Source organism: Vigna radiata, chromosome 4 (genome assembly GCF_000741045.1).
Source record: "Vigna radiata var. radiata cultivar VC1973A chromosome 4, Vradiata_ver6, whole genome shotgun sequence".
Taxonomy (NCBI): domain Eukaryota; kingdom Viridiplantae; phylum Streptophyta; class Magnoliopsida; order Fabales; family Fabaceae; genus Vigna; species Vigna radiata.
In genome coordinates, this window is record NC_028354.1 from 7,594,616 (window position 1) to 7,611,764 (window position 17,149).

General features: G+C 32.4%; 1 protein-coding gene across 3 annotated transcripts; it reads left to right on the forward strand.

The window, feature by feature from the left end:
- Window positions 1–313: 313 nt before the first annotated feature.
- LOC106759450 (transcriptional corepressor LEUNIG_HOMOLOG) lies at window positions 314–9,333 on the forward strand. 3 transcript variants are annotated; one of them, XM_014642627.2, is made up of 19 exons: window positions 314–558; window positions 663–720; window positions 984–1,072; window positions 1,258–1,355; window positions 2,718–2,827; window positions 2,911–3,203; window positions 3,317–3,392; window positions 3,493–3,601; window positions 4,531–4,583; window positions 4,676–4,927; window positions 5,394–5,468; window positions 5,595–5,810; window positions 6,349–6,490; window positions 6,565–6,674; window positions 6,932–7,081; window positions 7,246–7,401; window positions 7,483–7,599; window positions 8,096–8,293; window positions 8,822–9,333. In XM_014642627.2, exons 3-19 carry the CDS (start codon window positions 1,023–1,025, stop codon window positions 8,963–8,965), a joined length of 2,349 nt encoding a protein of 782 aa, XP_014498113.1. In that variant the 5' UTR covers window positions 314–558; window positions 663–720; window positions 984–1,022; the 3' UTR covers window positions 8,966–9,333. The 3 variants fall into 3 exon arrangements, with proteins under 3 accessions (XP_014498113.1, XP_014498114.1, XP_022635473.1); XM_014642628.2 differs by having other exon boundaries at window positions 5,397–5,468; XM_022779752.1 differs by having other exon boundaries at window positions 2,917–3,203.
- Window positions 9,334–17,149: the final 7,816 nt, after the last annotated feature.

The window sequence follows — 17,149 nt, forward strand, 5'->3', positions numbered from 1 at the left end:
ACATATTTTTTTAATTTTTAAATATTTTCTTAAGTTATATTTTTTAAATTACATTATTTAAATTAAAAAATTAGAGACACAAAAAGTCTTTCCCTTTCATAGATAATAAATTATACATAATTAAAAAAAAGAAAATATATATATCTCTAGATAATAGAGATATAATGAAGAAAGTTTAGGCAAAGAAGATAGATGTAAATAATAAGGTTACATTTGTTGATGTGTGATGTAGTACAAATATTTAAAAAAATAACCTAACCTTCCTTGCATTTATACACCTGTACGTTTTACCTTGTAATAAATATCTCTCATCTCTCCGTCTATGCTCACTCCACTTGTGCCAAACTCAAGCGTGGTTGTTGCACTTCACTCACACTCAAACAAGTTCCACGCTTTTCTCCTTTTTTTTTCTTTTTCTTTTTTCTTCTTTCTCTCAGTTTATTCTCAACAAAAATCCAAGATTTTCTGGGTTCACACAAGCTTATCCTCTGCGCGCGCGCCTACAAGACCTTCTGATCATTCCTCTTTCACTCCAACACCGTCTCAGGGTTGCAAAACGTAAAATTAATTAATAAAAATACTTGCTTTTTTGATGGGTCACCCTTGAATTGCATCATGTCTTTTTTTTTTCGCTTAATTCTGAATTTTCTTGTTTTTGACAGGTTTTCGTGACGTGGATAACTTCTGGGGCGGTGGTTTAAGCTTTGATCCGAGGGACTGGTATACTTCTTTTCTCTTCTCTTTCTGGTTCAAATGGGGTAGTTGAATTTGATTGTGGACTTTTCTTTAGTCTGTGCCGTTTTTGAGAATAAGAGGGAATTAGAAGGAAAGGGAAAAAATTGTCAGCAATTGAGAGAGTTCAATTCACGGTGGCGTTTAAAAGGTTTAATTGAACAAGGGAAAAATGTATGGAATCTGTTTGCTTGTATTATGAGTTATTTTCATATGTAAGGTTCCTTAAATTAAATTTTCCTTCTTTACAGAGAAGATCTCTCTAGTCTCTTGGAATTGGGTTTGTCCCGATGAAGTCTACTATGGCTCAGAATCAGAGTAATTGGGAAGCTGATAAAATGTATGTTGTCACTTGCTTGATTCTTGCCTTGTTCTTCTGTTTGATTATAATTATAATTATAATAATAATAATAATAATAATAATAATAATAATAATAATATTTATTATTATTTCTCCCTTTTCTGCTTTGATCCTGACTTGGTTGTTTATTTGCTTCCCTATTTTTTTTTTTTGTTATTCTGCAGGCTGGATGTTTATATTTATGATTATTTAATGAAAAGAAAATTGCATGCCACTGCAAAAGCTTTTGTCGCAGAAGGAAAGGTTGCCACGGATCCAGTAGGTGAGATTGCTGATTATTTTTTACAATGTTTATGTTTTGCCTCACCACAATGGTCATTGTATGAATTAAGTCAAAATGTTCGTCTATTATTAGTCTTCTTTTTTGCTGGGTCACTAGTTTATTATTAGTCTATAATTCATTGCTTTAGCGTTGGGTTTCTTTGTTAATCACGTACGGTGTGTTTGTTTATCGGAAATTAAGGGAAAATGAAATCTATTGGATTTGTAAATATAAGCAAAGGGAAATTTTGGAGTGGGGCCACGTCAAGAAGAACTTCTTCAATTTCAACTGCGAAATGTGAAGGAAGAAGGGCAGTGAATTATTATTATTTTGCTTTTAAATGTTTGAAAAATCTAATAACGTTTGTAACATTAACATATGAAATAATTTTATATCAAGGAAAATATAATATAATAGAAGAGTTTACTGTTGATACACGTTGAAAAAAATTATACTATCAACTAGTAAGATAACATCTTAAGTATGAATTTTAAAGTAGTAACCATAGTCACTTGCACTTAGATTATTTAGTGTGGGGTTGTTCTAGCTTATCCAATGGTCCAAATTTGAGTTCTGGGTAAGAATTGCATAGTAAATAGAATCCTATGAATTGGTATGTTTTGATATCTACTTATATGTATCACAAGATAAATCTTAAATGACATTGTATCTTACTATAAATGAATTAATCTATGTAATTTCTTATCACTGATTATATTCAAACGATTCCATGATTCATATGTTTACGATTTGATACAAAATTACAATTTGCGATTCAAAAGATAGCTTGGTGATACTTAATTCAAATTACAATTTAATAACATTGATGAACTGTGTTCTGTACTTCGAGGGAGAATGTCCCGGGGAGGATTGGTAAAGAACAAAAAGGTAATTATCATAATATTCAATTATTTTCAATAATATTACAATCTAGGATGAGTGGATATTCTACAAAAATTATACATAGTGTATTTTAATTAAATTCATTTAATTTTTTTTTTAATTTGTTTAGTTTTTGTATCATTTCTTAATTTCTTTTCCCTCATCTAAAAAGTTAGGAAGAAAATTTTTCACTTTTTGTTTATTTCTCAGTTCAAACAAGGGCTTTTTCTACTGTATTCCCCGTTTATTTGTTTGCATCCTTCGCATTTCTTTCTTTCTCATTTTTTTCTTCCCTGTATCACTCCTAGTCGAGGGCAGTACAGCATTGGTTTCTCTGGCAAATCAACTTATCCTCTGAGCTTGTGCTTTTTCCTTGTTGTTCAAACACAGGGGGCATTATTATTAGTTTATGATAGTATATATGTTTAGGGGTTGAACAGTGGAGTTTATGTTTGAGCTGTATTGTTTGGTCCTTGACAGCTATTGATGCACCTGGCGGATTCCTTTACGAGTGGTGGTCTGTCTTTTGGGACATATTCATCTCAAGGACAAATGAGAAACATTCTGAGGCTGCTGCAGCTTACATTGAGGTAATCTTATCATGTTGAATCTATGTTTTTCTGTTCCTTAGTTATTATTGCAGCAAACTGAATATATATTTGCATGTTGGTAGACACAGCAAACAAAAGTTAGAGAACACCAACAACTTCAAATACAGCAGATGCAACTAATGCAGCAACGCAATGCACAATTACAGCGAAGAGATCCTAATCATCCTGCTCTTGGTAGTTCCATAAATGCTATGAATTCTGAAGGAATGTTGGGACAACAACCAGCAAGTGTGTTGGCAATGAAAATGTATGAAGATCGAATGAAACACCCCCAACCAATGGATTCAGAGGCATCTCCAACTCTTATTGATGCTAATAGGATGGCCTTACTCAAATCAGCAGCTAGTCATCAAGGGTAAATAAATTTGCTTTAGTTTTTAGTTACTGTAGGTTTGAGAGCTATTCTTAACTGGATCTTAACAATTTTGATTGGGCTGTTGATATTTTGGGTTCTTTTTGCTGCCTCAGCCAATTGGTTCATGGAAATTCAGGGAATATGTCAACTGCATTGCACCAAATTCCTGGGCGAACTCCTTTGACCACTGTAACTACTTCAACCATATTCTGTGTTGGCTATTTCTTGTGCTTTTTCTACTATTTTCTCTTCTACATGTGACAAGCAACTTGACAAATTATGTTTACAGGACATAAAAACAGAAGTTAATTTAGGTGCCCCTCCAAAGAGTCTGCCTATGGATACATCAGTTTATCGACAAGCAATTTTACAATCAAAATCAGGGCTAGGCAGTGCAGGTATTACCACCGTGCCACCTTCATGTTGTGATAGGACTTTGAGAGTTTATGAAAGGAAGAAAGGAATAAAAATAAAATAAGACATAGATGTTAGGGGGGGTTATGGGGGCTGTTAGGAGGTTGGTTGTTGTCTGTTTCTGTTAGGGGTTAGCTTTATAAGGGAGAGGGAGTGTCGGGGGACAGACATGTTGTTTTGTTGTATCTTAGTTGACAGGACTATTGCATCCTGTGTGAAGGGAGAAGGCTCCCTTGGAAGCTTACGAACTCTATTCTTTATTACCAAAAATAAAAATACAGACTATACAGTGCTTTTCTGTGTCAGAGTGTGTGCAAGGTGTTTTTTGGTGTGAGTTCTGGGTTTCTTGTTCCAAGAAACCTATCATGTTGTTACATCAAATTTCTACCTTAATGACTATATATGAATAATTTTAATTTTCTGTCTTCATAAATAGTCCAATTCTTATTTTATAGGTGAATTAGTCAAAATATCTGTGTCCTAGTTCTTTTTCTGTCTTCATCATTATTACTCTTTTTGTTTTCTGTGGATTGCTGTGGTTTAGAAGGCCACAGTGCTGCTGCCCGTGACATGTTTTCAGTGATGAAAAATGGAAGATAGTTTTGTTTCCTGTTGTTTTTCTTAATAATCGTCTGTCAAGTTCAAAATTTTGGTTTCCAATATATCTTTAGTGATGAAGGAAATTCCTTATTGGAAATGCAAGCTTTTCAACATTGCGATGGATTCACTCATGCATTTGTAGTGTGGGTTTTATGTGTAGTTATAATATTAATCCCTTGCAAATGGATTCGCTCATGATGACCTTGTTATGACATTGATACCTAAATTTTTCTTCCATATATAGTGCAGAATAGCAGACATGTTGGAATCTTTCTATTGACAGTTATGATTTTGTTTATTAATTATCCTTCAGGATTAAATCAAGGTGTTACAGGTCTTCCATTGAAGGGTTGGCCTCTAGCATCTGTAAGTTGAATGGTATCTTCATAAATGTTGTTTCTATTTAGTCTATTGAACTCCTTGAGAGTGGAATTATTGACCAATTCTTTCTTTTACAGGGAATTGATCAACTAAGGCCTAATTTGGGTGTACAAGTTCCGAAGCCCAATTTGACAACCCAGAACCAATTTGTCATGTCATCACAACAGCAACAGGTCTTGACTCAGAATAACCTTGGAAATTCTAGTTATGGTGACATGGATCCTCGTAGGCTTTCTGGTCTTCCTCGAGGTAGCTTAAGTGCAAAGGATGGTCAATCTAACAGGAACGATGGATCTATTTGCTCCCAAATGCAGTCTGATTCACCTAAGGTTGGACTAGCTTTTTTAAATTTTTGAAATGTCAATTAAAATTTAAAAACATCAATATTCGGTTAACATGTATAATCTTTCAATTCAACGTTCATCACATGTGGAAAACTTTTAAGGATAGACTGAAGTTCTAAGAATTACTTGAGTGAGAGCTTCTAGCACACTTGGTAGTTGCATAGTTCTATACATACAAAAACATAGCCTTGTCCCATTAGTTGGTTCGTCTATTCATAAAAAAAATAGAGGAATTAGTACATCTTATTCGTAAAACATACAGAATTAAAATATCTCATATGATTCCAATCTTTAGAATTATACATCATTCCTAATGACTGCACTATAATTATTTCCAACATAATCAATGTTTTATATTGTATTTTCCTTGTGTTAATACAAATTGCAACAAAGTACACACTTCGAGATCAATTTTAATATTCCGTTTTGGTTTTATTATTAATGGGTGTAGCAGATGAAGATGGCCCAGTCACAACATTCATTATCTCAACAACATGAGCAATTACAGCAGCATCAACTGCAGCAGGTTGTGCTTAATGTCTCACTTTTTTCTTGGTGGATGGTGACCTGATGTACTCTGTACCATGTGTCCCCACCAAAATTTATCTCAATTTTAAAGCTAATTAACTTGGTGTTTCTGCTTTGACATCAGAATAACAGAAAAAGAAAACAGCATTCTGGAGCTGCCAATAGCACTGGTACTGGTAACACTGCTGTTCCTTCACCTAATTCACCACCATCAACTCATACACCTGGTGATGGATTAAATACAGCAAACAACATGCAGCATGTTAACAATGTGCAAAAGAGCATGATGATGTATGGTACTGAGGCAACAGGAGGCCTTGCATCATCGTCCAATTTACTGGTAAGTTTTGTCAATAATATTAGTTTATTTTTGTGTTTGTGTCATCATATAAATTATGTATTCTTTGCACATTTGATGTTCTTATCTTGATTGTTGACTTGTATGGCATATGTTTTTACTTTGTACTTGCAGTTCATTTTTTTACATTACGTATGTTTATTTCACTTGTGTTTAGTTGAAACATTCTATTTAGCTAACTATTCAGATTGCAGCAAACAAGTAATAGTCCACATCATGTTTTGATATTAGTCAATCACGCAGGTACAAGAAGTAGGTTCGATTACTAGACTAAGATGCATCAAATTATTTTAGAATTAATTGGATCATAGCTTCCAATCAAATTCTATTATATTGATAGCTGTCACCAGTTGTTATATTGTTCTTATCAGTTGTACAGAACCGAAACTAATTAGAACACTGGTTATATACTGTCACAATAACCATTAATCTTGATGAGAATATTTGAGTGTCCATGTTTTGATATATACTGAGTTAATAAGCTTTTTTGATCTCTGGCCACTATTATTTCATAAACCAGGAGGACATGGAACGATTTGGAGATGTTGATGCCTTAGATGATAATGTAGAATCCTTTCTGTCAAATGATGGTGGAGATGGTGGAAATCTCTATGGAGCAGTGAAACAAAGCCCAGCTGAGCAACAGAAAGAGTCTTCAAAAGGTAATCTTTATATATGACTCTCTTCTCTATCTAAGTATTACTGAAAATTATCATTAACCTCCTTTTCATTTCAGGTTTCACCTTTGCAGAAGTTAGTAGCATAAGATCGAGAAACAGCAAAGTTACGTGCTGTCACTTTTCTTCAGATGGAAAGTGGCTTGCCAGTGCTGGAGATGACATGAAGGTAATTCACTTGAATAATAAAGATAGTGTACATCATTAAAGGAACGTTGGTAATTTTTTTTTTCCTTGTGAATTATCTTTTCCTATTGTACAGATAATAGGATTATGCTGATTTATTTTTTGTACACATAAATGATTGTTTTGCAAAAAATTGGTCTCTGGTATATGGCTAATTTTCCAAAAAACTGCTTTGAGCAAATTTTCATTCAAATACTAAAAGTTGTATATGTTGCTTTTTCGTGGGGATGTATTCATTAGGTTGTCTTCTGGAACATGGACACTTTTAAGACAGAGAACAGTCCTGCAGAACACAAAGCAGTTATTACAGATGTCCGTTATAGACCAAATTCACTTCAGGTGGCAACTTCCTCAATGGATAAATGTGTGCGGTTATGGGACACAACAAATGTAATGGTCTTTTTCCTGTTTTACTGTAAATTATGTGTAGCTCATAGATATGATGTTTAAAACTTGTAACTAAATTCTAGCTGCTTCAGGCCTTGTTCACTGCGTTTGTAATTATATTCTATTAGCTGCAATTAACTTTTTTCTTTCTTTTTCTCAACACACAGCCTAACCGCTGTGTACAAGAATATAGTGGGCACTCGTCACCTATAGTGTCTCTTGATTTCCATCCTAAGAAGACTGAACTTTTCTGCTTCTGCGATGGAGAAAATGAAATTCGGTATTGGAATATTAATTCTCCCAACAGCATGCGAGCAACTAAGGTTTGTTGAGTAAATGCATTTATCATTTCCTCTAATATTTTGTGATGCGTGTGATATTTTTCTCACAATTGATTGTTTTAGGGAGGTAATACACAAGTGAGGTTTCAGCCTAGGCTGGGGCATTTACTAGCAGCAGGTTCTGATAAAGGAGTGTCAATTTTTGATGTTGAATCTGACACAAAAATCTACTCCCTGCAGGTATAGTCCATATGCACATTTGCTTGGTTATCTATAATGTAGTATTGTAATGTAATCTGTTTTCAACAAAGGCCATTCAAATTGTATAATTACATAGATGAATTTTAAACCCATCCTTCATAAATTGAGGGTTTTGTTTTATATTAGTTTCATATCAGCTAATATCTAAATATTTGATGGAGTTTGTTCTATTTTCTCTGTTCTCTTTCTATTCTTATCGATGTCTGTTATAATAATCTAATTTGCAGTATAGATGAAAAAAATTAACTTGGCAAATCAGAGACGCAATGATTTGTTAGAGGAAGACGTCTGTTATAATTATCTAATTTGCAGCATAGATGAAAAAATTAACTTGGCAAATCAGAAAGCAAATGAGACGCAATAATTTGTTTGAGGAACTGAAGATTTGTTATGGAACATTACGATCTTATTTGGAAGTTTGCATCTTTGATGGATTTTTGTTGTTTAATTAAATTAAATCATTTTGTGTTTGTAGGGTCATCCTGAACCAGTGAGCTATATTTGCTGGGATGGAAATGGTGAAGCCTTGGCATCTGTGAGTCTTAATATGGTAAAGATTTGGAGTTTGAACTCAGGAGAATGCATTCAGGAGATCAGCTCTACTGGAAGCGGATTTCATTCATGTGTTTTTCATCCAAGTTATTCAACTTTGTTGGTGATTGGAGGATTTTCGGTAAGCATTTGTACATTGCCTTTTGTAACTTGTAATAAACACATGGGTTCATAAATCAATCTTCTGGACTTGCATGCATCAGACCATGGAAAAAATTCCACTGAACATGGGTTGGCTTGGATGAAAAAATACCATTAGGCTCCATCAAAACCCAGAAATTCAACACATCCATTAATATTACGGTGGTCTTCATTGCTACAAACTTTCCATCAGATCATTAACACTCAATCTTCTGGTTTTATTTCCTTCACTTCCATTTAACTTAGATAGAAAAAAAGTATAATAAATTGAGTCATATGTCTTCCATGAACCGGCTATAACATTTCCCAGGCAGCTAAATCCTGAAAATACGATTTTCATATAGTCTGAAACCATCAAAAGGAAAAAGAAAGGTTTACCTTGAGAAGTTTTGCTAGATTTGTTATCATTCTTTTCATTTACTGTGACAACTACATTGGTCTTTCAGTCATAATGTGTTAATCAAGAGCTAATTTACTAATATACATTTTTTTCCTTATGGTCTTGCAGTGCTTAGAGTTATGGAACATGAGCGAGAACAAAAGCATGACAATTCCTGCACATGAAAATGTAATATCTAGCATGGCTCAGTCTTCTGTCACTGGAATGGTTGCATCTGCAAGTTTTGACAACTATGTAAAGGTGTGGAAATAAAACCCTTATTTAGATCCTAACACCACCTATATTCTTTATCAACAGAGACCTTACTCAAAGCAAAAAAGGGGTCTCTGAATTTAGTTTTCCTTTTTTTTTTTCCCCTTTTTATATAATAGTGCCAATCCAAACCCCTTACCATTACCTTAATCTTAGTTTCCTTCTACGTAGATGTTGCAATAAGGTATACTACTAGACTCACGTAAATATATATACAATTTTGCATTTAGTTGTAAACTTGAAGACATTGCACTCAGCTGCAGTGCAATTTTTATTCATAGGGTTAATATATTGTATGTTGATTGTGAAAACTAGTGGAATTTTCTCACCACCATCGTGTGATAATATATTTCTTTCGCTTTGTGTAATTCATTTTTATAGCAGCACAGCAAAATTCAAGGTAATACGAACTCAAAATACCAAATTCAAATTTATTTGATATTTTATTACAGTACAACAAAATACCAACCCAAAACAACAAAATACGAACTCAAAAGTTAAAACCGAATCCCCTTGTATATTAATCCTTTTCAGGAAGCAAATTTGTGTAATTTTGTAAAAATAATTTGTGCACTATATAATTCACCCCATTTAATCCCTAAATTATATTCACTCTAATTTGGAAGGACATCAACATTTATTTCTGGTGTTATAACCAAACTAACGTGAAGCAACAAATCTCTGACATATAATGTCATATTTAAGTGTATTGAATTCTTTTATAGGTAGACCGTTTTCTAGATGAGTATCTAAGGGTAGATGGTACGACATATATGTGTGTGTGTGTGTTATATTTGTTTTCATTTCTTTTTTATGCGATATTTGATCTATTCACAATCATTTCACTGTAGTTTAATGTTCATTTGTGTACGACAAACTAGTATTATAGTCGATTCTTTTTATTTTTTATTTTTACATTTTTTGGTAGTAAATTCTTGCAAGAAAATGAGTATCATTTCGAAGATGGCGAGTTATTGGAGCACGATAAATTATTGTTGTTAAGAGCATGATCGTCTAATACTTGTCTAAAAGTATTAAATCATCTCTTGGTGAAAAGTTTTGATTATTAAAAATATAAGTGACCAAATCCCATGAAACTTCTAACACATGTTATGTTATGTTTTACGACATTAAAGAGTATTAAAGATGACTTGCGTGCAATTCAAGCCACATGAATTTACTTTATATTGCTCAAAATGATATAAACACAATAAGTAGCAGTCAAACACGTTATCTTCTATATAAATTAAGAAATATATCTAATGACCCTAAAATCAATTAGAAGTGGCAGCAATGATACTTTACATGTGATTAAATGTTTTAATGTTGTTTTCTAGAACAAGGATACCCATAAGGAAACTCAACCTTTTATGTCAAGACGCTGACCTCTCAAGCAAAGCAAATCCACAATATATCTATGCAAAGTTTTAAATTATTATATTATCAAGCACATAAAGATTATTTCAAGACCTAAATAAAGACTATTTGGTAGAAGATAAAAACTTCAAGAAACTCTTATGTATGTTATCAGAGTTAACCCTTTGTTCTATAAATGTTATGTGTGGTTTATATTGTGAAGTTATCTTGAGAGAAAGTCAAATAAATAATTTTTTTAGAGTTATATTTTTCTTTTATCAAACATTTTTTAATTCAAAAGTGATAATTAGAATATTAAAGTTCTTACTCTGAAGAAGGAATTAAAACGGGATAACTAAGAGTCTCTTGTATGAAAATACAAATTAGCTCTATAAAGAGGTTGAATGGAGTATGAGATTATTTTTTACATACTAATAGACTATATAACAAATAAAGTAAAACAAAATAAGAAATTATATCGGTTTATTCATGACTCTTAGATTACATCCATTAAAACTTTTTGAAGGGTTTCATTAGCTATTGATTATAAATGATTAGGGATGACAATGGGACGGGACAAGATTAGGACACGTTTTACTATCCTATACCCACCCCCAAAGAAAAAAAAAATCATCCCTATCCCTATACCCAAGCCAAATAGGTATCAAAATTTTGTCACATTCCTACCAAGTAATATACTCGTACTCATATCCACTTTTCGATATCAATTAGTTAATTTTTATAAAATAATAAAAAATTACGGCAAAGAAATATAATATTATCAAATATTAAATATCAAAAGGAGGGTATTCTCGTTTCTTCAATATCAAATATTTAATGGTATCATAGTAGTTTGTCCTTAGGAGGACCTACGAGTTGTGGGTTTGTCATGCCTTTCCTGTGGAAAGTTGAGTCTAAATGGTATGGTTTATCATTCTCCAAGTCTATATAGTAGACTTGTGTATATAACTGAAAATTTTGAGAATAGAAAATGTCTTGATTAAAGTAATGAAGGTGCACACTCATGACTCGATATCAGAGATAATTTTCCTTTCTTAAATCTGAAGGTTTGGGGGAGAAAGAGTAGTGAGTCCAGCGTTGTTGTCTATAGTAATTCTTGTCATGTTCTTGCCTTTATGATAGTGTTTTATGTTTTATAGTGGTAGAGGAATGTTGATTTGAGAATAAGTTGATATGTATATCTTTATTAGAATTGGGTTGATCCTTTGGGACAAGTTTTGCCTCGAAGATAGGGAGATGTGGGTGTTTTGGAGCTTGGAAGTTAGGACATCGGAGTTTTTGGTCTACAAGGAATGAGAAAAGATGTTGGAGTTTAGAAGCATCGTTTCGTTGGAGGTGTTTCCAAGAACCAAGAGAGAGGATTAGATATCACAAGTTTTACAAGAGGAGTTTTGGATAAGCATCGGTATAATAACGTTTGAGAAATTAGTTTGGTTTTATGTGTCAGTAATGTCAAAGATCAAAAGAAAGGGAGGTGGTGGTGAGCAATGAAGTAGTAATGTTTGAGAATGCAACATGGTTCGGTATATCAACGATGATGAGATCTGAAGAAGACGAGTGGTGGAAAGTTTAAGGTTAAAGCTAAGAAAGAAATAAGAATTTTAAAGTGGGCCAAAAGGGAGCAATCTTTATAAAAGAAGAATAAGGTTAAGGAAAGTTAAGGAACAATGATATAGGGCCGAGTTTCTAAGTTGAGAGAACATGAAGTCTTTGAGAAGTATGAAGTATTGTAAGGGTAGAAAGCTAAGTATATACTCAGAAGGAGATGCTTAGGTCTTATACACTAGTGGGTATTATAGCGACAAGTTTGAAGTGAAGTTTCAAAGATCAGTGGTTATACATCAGTTGTGGATCAAGTCGGAAGTGAAGAAAAAATGGTTGTGAGAATCTAAAAAGGTTAACTTGGATATCTGAAGAAGAGAATATAAAGTCCTTATGGTTTAAGAGTTTTTGGATAAGTGTTTGAAACAGAGCTAATGGTAATAGTTTCATTTTGAATAATTCTTGTTGAAGTTGTGAAGTACAAGAGGTACGTGGAGGTTTTGGTTAAAATGAAGGTAGTTTGGATTTAATGTAATCGTAGCTAGAACTATAAGATTGGAGAATCTCGAAAGAGAAGGAGAAGGCAGGTTGGAATAGTCTAGTATAAGTCTTAGCAGTCATGAGTGGCTTCGGGCATGTACGTTTTCAAGGAGTATAAACAGTGTTGAGGAAACATGATGACAAGGTTATCATGGGAGAGAAGACTTCTCAAGGTTTTTGCAAGATCATAGCAACTTCAAAGAAGGTTCTTTGAGAGTAATTGTTTTTGGGTTACTTCTAACAGGAAGAAAGCGTTCATTTTAGTAAACTTGTGAGTAAAGAAGTATGAGAATTAGAGTAGTGCAGCAGAGGGTAGTGGGCATGTTCTTATCAGTATAAGGCGTGCATAAAGATTTTTATCGATCTTGTGTTTGTGGTTTGTAGGTGATGAGCTTCTCTAAGAATGAGTTGGAGAATGAGTTGGGAACGTTTTAACAATCTTTGGAAGGTTAAAAAGGAAGTGTATGAATGGAGGAAATAAGGATGCAGCAAAAAAGAGAAAGTGAGTCTACGATTTTAAGCTACAATGTCAACTTTGAAGTGAGGAAGTATGATGGAACAATGAATAGAGGAATGGGTCAATGGACGAAGAAGATGGGTTGAGATATGGTTTCAAGTGATAACTTCGATGTTGAGGTAAAGAAGTGGTAGATGATGGTGAGAATAAAGAGGAAATTCAAGTTCTTGGTTTGGTAAGATTTGAATAAGAGTTAATCGAAGAGTATAAAGACCAGGGTATGAAGTGAATGTGGGTAAGGAGGGTTCATTAGTATAGTGGAAACACTATAATTAGTAGGTTTCTTAAAATGGTTGAGAAGGGCAATTTAAACAATCATAGTTTGAAATGTATCATAAAAGGATTAAGTATTGATGAAGCTAGTGATTTCAAGTTGAGGAGAAGGCAGAGCTAAGTGTGAGTACAAGTTGGTAGGTCAAGAAAGGCAAATGGTTTAGGTTGACAAGTTGAAGGAGTGAAGATGAAGAGTTCATTTTGGCTTTGTCGATGCAATGGATGGGAGTTAGACCTTGATAATGAGATAGCATAATTGGAAAGTATGTTACTCAAGGGTGTAAAACAGCAAAGCGATGTGAAGTCATCAGTTTGGATGTGTTTAAAAAGATCAAAAGCGTCTCAATTGGTAATTAAAGTTAAAATCATGAGTAATCAGGTAAATTAAAGAGTGATTGTCATAGGAATCAAGAGAAGAAAAAGGGAGATCAATCAAGGGATGATCTAGAGTCAAGGCTAGCATAAGTTTTAGAGATTCACAAGAGGTAGAGTTTTCAGTTTGGCAAATGTAGTTTGGTTAGTTATGTGGAAGAATTATCCATAAAAGCTGATGTTTAGAGGGAGATTTTGTTCGTGAACAATGGTAGACCAATCTACACTAGTGAACATTAAAAAGGTTTTCATGTTAGTAAGGTTGTTGGAGAGTGGTATCTTGGTTAAGTTATGTGGTTGTGTTAGAGATATGAGGAGAGTAGGTTTCTTCTTCTACCTAAAAAGAGAATTTTAGAGAACGAAAACTTTTCTTGTTGAGGAGAATGTGAAGACCCAAAAAATGGTATTTTAGAAGTGGTAGTAAGTTAAAAATAATGAGACTCTATTGTTTTAATATTAAAAGGCTTTAATATAAAATAAATTGTTACAAACGAGTTTCATTATTTTAAAACACACCATCTCTTTAGAAGCAATTTTTCTAGAGTCCTTTCCCTTCTTTCTAAGAATTTTTGCACCATGTTCATCTAATTGTAGATCGGAGACCGCCTGTGTGATCCTCACGGTGATATCTTCAAGTCTACCCGAATAGTTTCTCAAAAAGAGAAAGTTAATTTTTTGCTCTTTTTCTCTAATTTCACGTTCTTAAATACATGTGGGGTTTTCTATATTGCATGTATGGTCTGAGTCTTCTTTTAGGTTCTTTGTTGATAAGTGATTCTAACAGTGTACCCTAATCATGTTTCTGTGGTCTATAGGTGTAGATAGAGCTCTTTGAGCTGTGAAAGCGATATAGGAACTTCTAAAACAGTTTGGTCTTCTAAAAAGGTAAGGGAAGCTAGTTTTAATTAATTTTGTTTGATAGAAAAGTTATAATTAATGTCTGTATAGTGAAATATTGATTTAACTGTGAAATTGTATTGAATTGAGAAATCTAGTATGTTGAATTGCTTGTATATGATATGCGTTGATGTGAAAACTAATTTAATGATGAGGTGCAAGGTGATTCTGATGTGAAAGTTGTTGTGATGAATTTGAGATGCTAAATTGGGTGAATTATGAACTGTCAAAGGATTATAAATCTTTGTATTGTTTTAGTAGAAGAAATAGGTAGTTTTTACGCTAAAAAGGGAGGTTTTAATAGGTGAAAACCTAAGATACGGGTTATATTGTATAAACTATGCTTTGGGATTGGCCTAAGGATTATTTAAGACTATTTTGAGTTATAGGACAACATATTTTTGAGGAAGAACTGGTTGAGCACCAATTGGGTGAATTTTAGCATGTTTTATGTCTTACTTTAGGGTTTTCAATAGTGGAATTTAGAATTAGAGGTTCTGGACTATATATGATGGTTTAGAGACTTTTGTTAAGTTTATTTAGACCAGTTTAAGTTGTTAGTTGCAGAAAAAGTGTATGCAAAAGTATAGAATGGAGTTTGAGTGATCCTAAGTGGTTAAATAGGTATGAGATAGCAAATTTGAGTTTGGGAAGTATTTTCAAGGTTACTATAGGTACATAAGGTCCTAATGGTCATTAGAAGGTAGGAGGAAAGTGTCCAGGTCAAATTTAGAAGAAGAATATTTTACTGATAATGCTGAATGCCCAAATGGGGCGCTGAGCGTTGAAAATACCAAAAGTTGCTCTTTGGGGGCCGAAAACCAGTGTTGGGGGTTGATGTTCCATGTTATTCCTGGGCGTTTGGGCGCTACTAGGTGATGCAGTACCAATTTTGGATGATTTTTGGGGTTTTTGGTGTCCGTTTTGGACGTTCTTTAGGTCGTTTTGGACCCTTTCGAAGCTATTGGTAAGGGTTTCAAAGCTGTTTTCTTTTCCTAAGTATGAGTTTAAATGGAATTTGTATTGTTTAGTGATTCTTCTTGGATTGTTCTTGTGTATTAATGTATATGGAATGGTTTCATGTGATTTTTAATGACTTCTTGGAGTTGTTTATGGTCCTTTGAAGTACAATCAATGGTATATATATATATTTATGCAATGTATATATAAATATATGGTTTATATGAGAATGAAAGTGGTGTGGAATGTAATATAAGAATGAGAAAAGTGTATTATACTAAATAAAATTTTATGAGAACCAAAAGATTTATTAAATTTGGAAAAGCTAATGAAACCTAGTTGATAAAATTTAAAAATATTTTTTTAAAAAATATAAAATAAAAACAATTATTCAAATTAAAAAATATTTTAAAGGTCTCTTTGATTCAAAATTTAAATTCTAATGATTTTTTTTATACATGAATAAAAATTGTAATATGTCACTTGATTAAAATCACACAAAAAAAATTAAACTAATAATAATTGAAATTTAATATATATCTAACTTTGATATATGTTGCACGATAATAAAAAAATTAATGATAAACATAATAAATTATTATATTATAGTAAATAAAATTTATTTATACAACTATAATGATAAAATTACATTTATGATAATGAATTAAAAAATAACAATAATCATATAAAACATATCAAAACTGTATTTTACATGATAAAAATAAATAACAAATAAAAATATTTAAAACAATGATCAAATTTGTGTCTTTGGAGTAATTTGACAAATCGTTGAATGAAATCACATTAAGAAAAACAAATGTATAATTAAATATATGATAAGATGAAAACACCTTAGAGATTTAAGAAAAATTTTCAAATAATAACCGATTTAAACCTTGTTTTAGCGAAACAAAAGAGTTCTTCAAATTAAACAAAAATTAATAATGAGAGAATAAAAAAGTTAATTTTTTTATATTACTTAATAGATGAAAAATTTACGTTATACGAAGAAAAAACACAATAAATGAAAATATTTAAAAGAGTAGAAATATTCAAATGTGAAATATAACAAATATTTAATTGATGTACATCATTTGAACCTGAATGAACAAAGGTTGTATTAAAAGAAAAAATATCTTGAAGATGTAAATGAACTTCACGATGAAACAAATAATTATAGGAATATATATATATATATATATATATATATATATATATATATATATGAGTATTTTAATAATTTAAAAAGGAGCAAGGATTAGGATAAGCATAGAAATGTGAACAAGGCATATATGTACATACACATACTCATCTTCATATCCAATTGAAAAAAAAATCAGGTATTACTTATACTCATACTCATACCCGTATCCCGTCAGTACAGGGGTTTCCCGTCAAAATAGGAACAGATTCGGGCAATACCTCTGGGAATGAGTTTATTTGTCATCCCTACAAATGAATATATAAATCACTTTTGATCATGTATTCTCAATATTACCCCTAAGGTTAAAGATCGAGTATTATTCAATTCTCACACATAACTACAAACATACATCACAAAAATGTTAAATTTTACCAGCGGTTAATTTTTACATTACTAATGGTTTTAACCCCTAGTAAATATATTTTCAATAGTTGTGAAAATCGTCAGAAAAAAACACAATTGACAAATAATTCCAATGGTTTTCAGGGAAACCGCCGCTACT

Bases quoted from the DNA above. Each gene is read 5' to 3' on its own strand.
- LOC106759450 (XM_014642627.2), top strand. From the start codon at position 1,023: ATGAAGTCTACTATGGCTCAGAATCAGAGTAATTGGGAAGCTGATAAA. The intron at 3,204-3,316 runs GTAAATAAATTT...TTGCTGCCTCAG, and splicing joins TCAGCAGCTAGTCATCAAGG to CCAATTGGTTCATGGAAATT. The intron at 3,602-4,530 runs GTATTACCACCG...ATTATCCTTCAG, and splicing joins ATCAGGGCTAGGCAGTGCAG to GATTAAATCAAGGTGTTACA.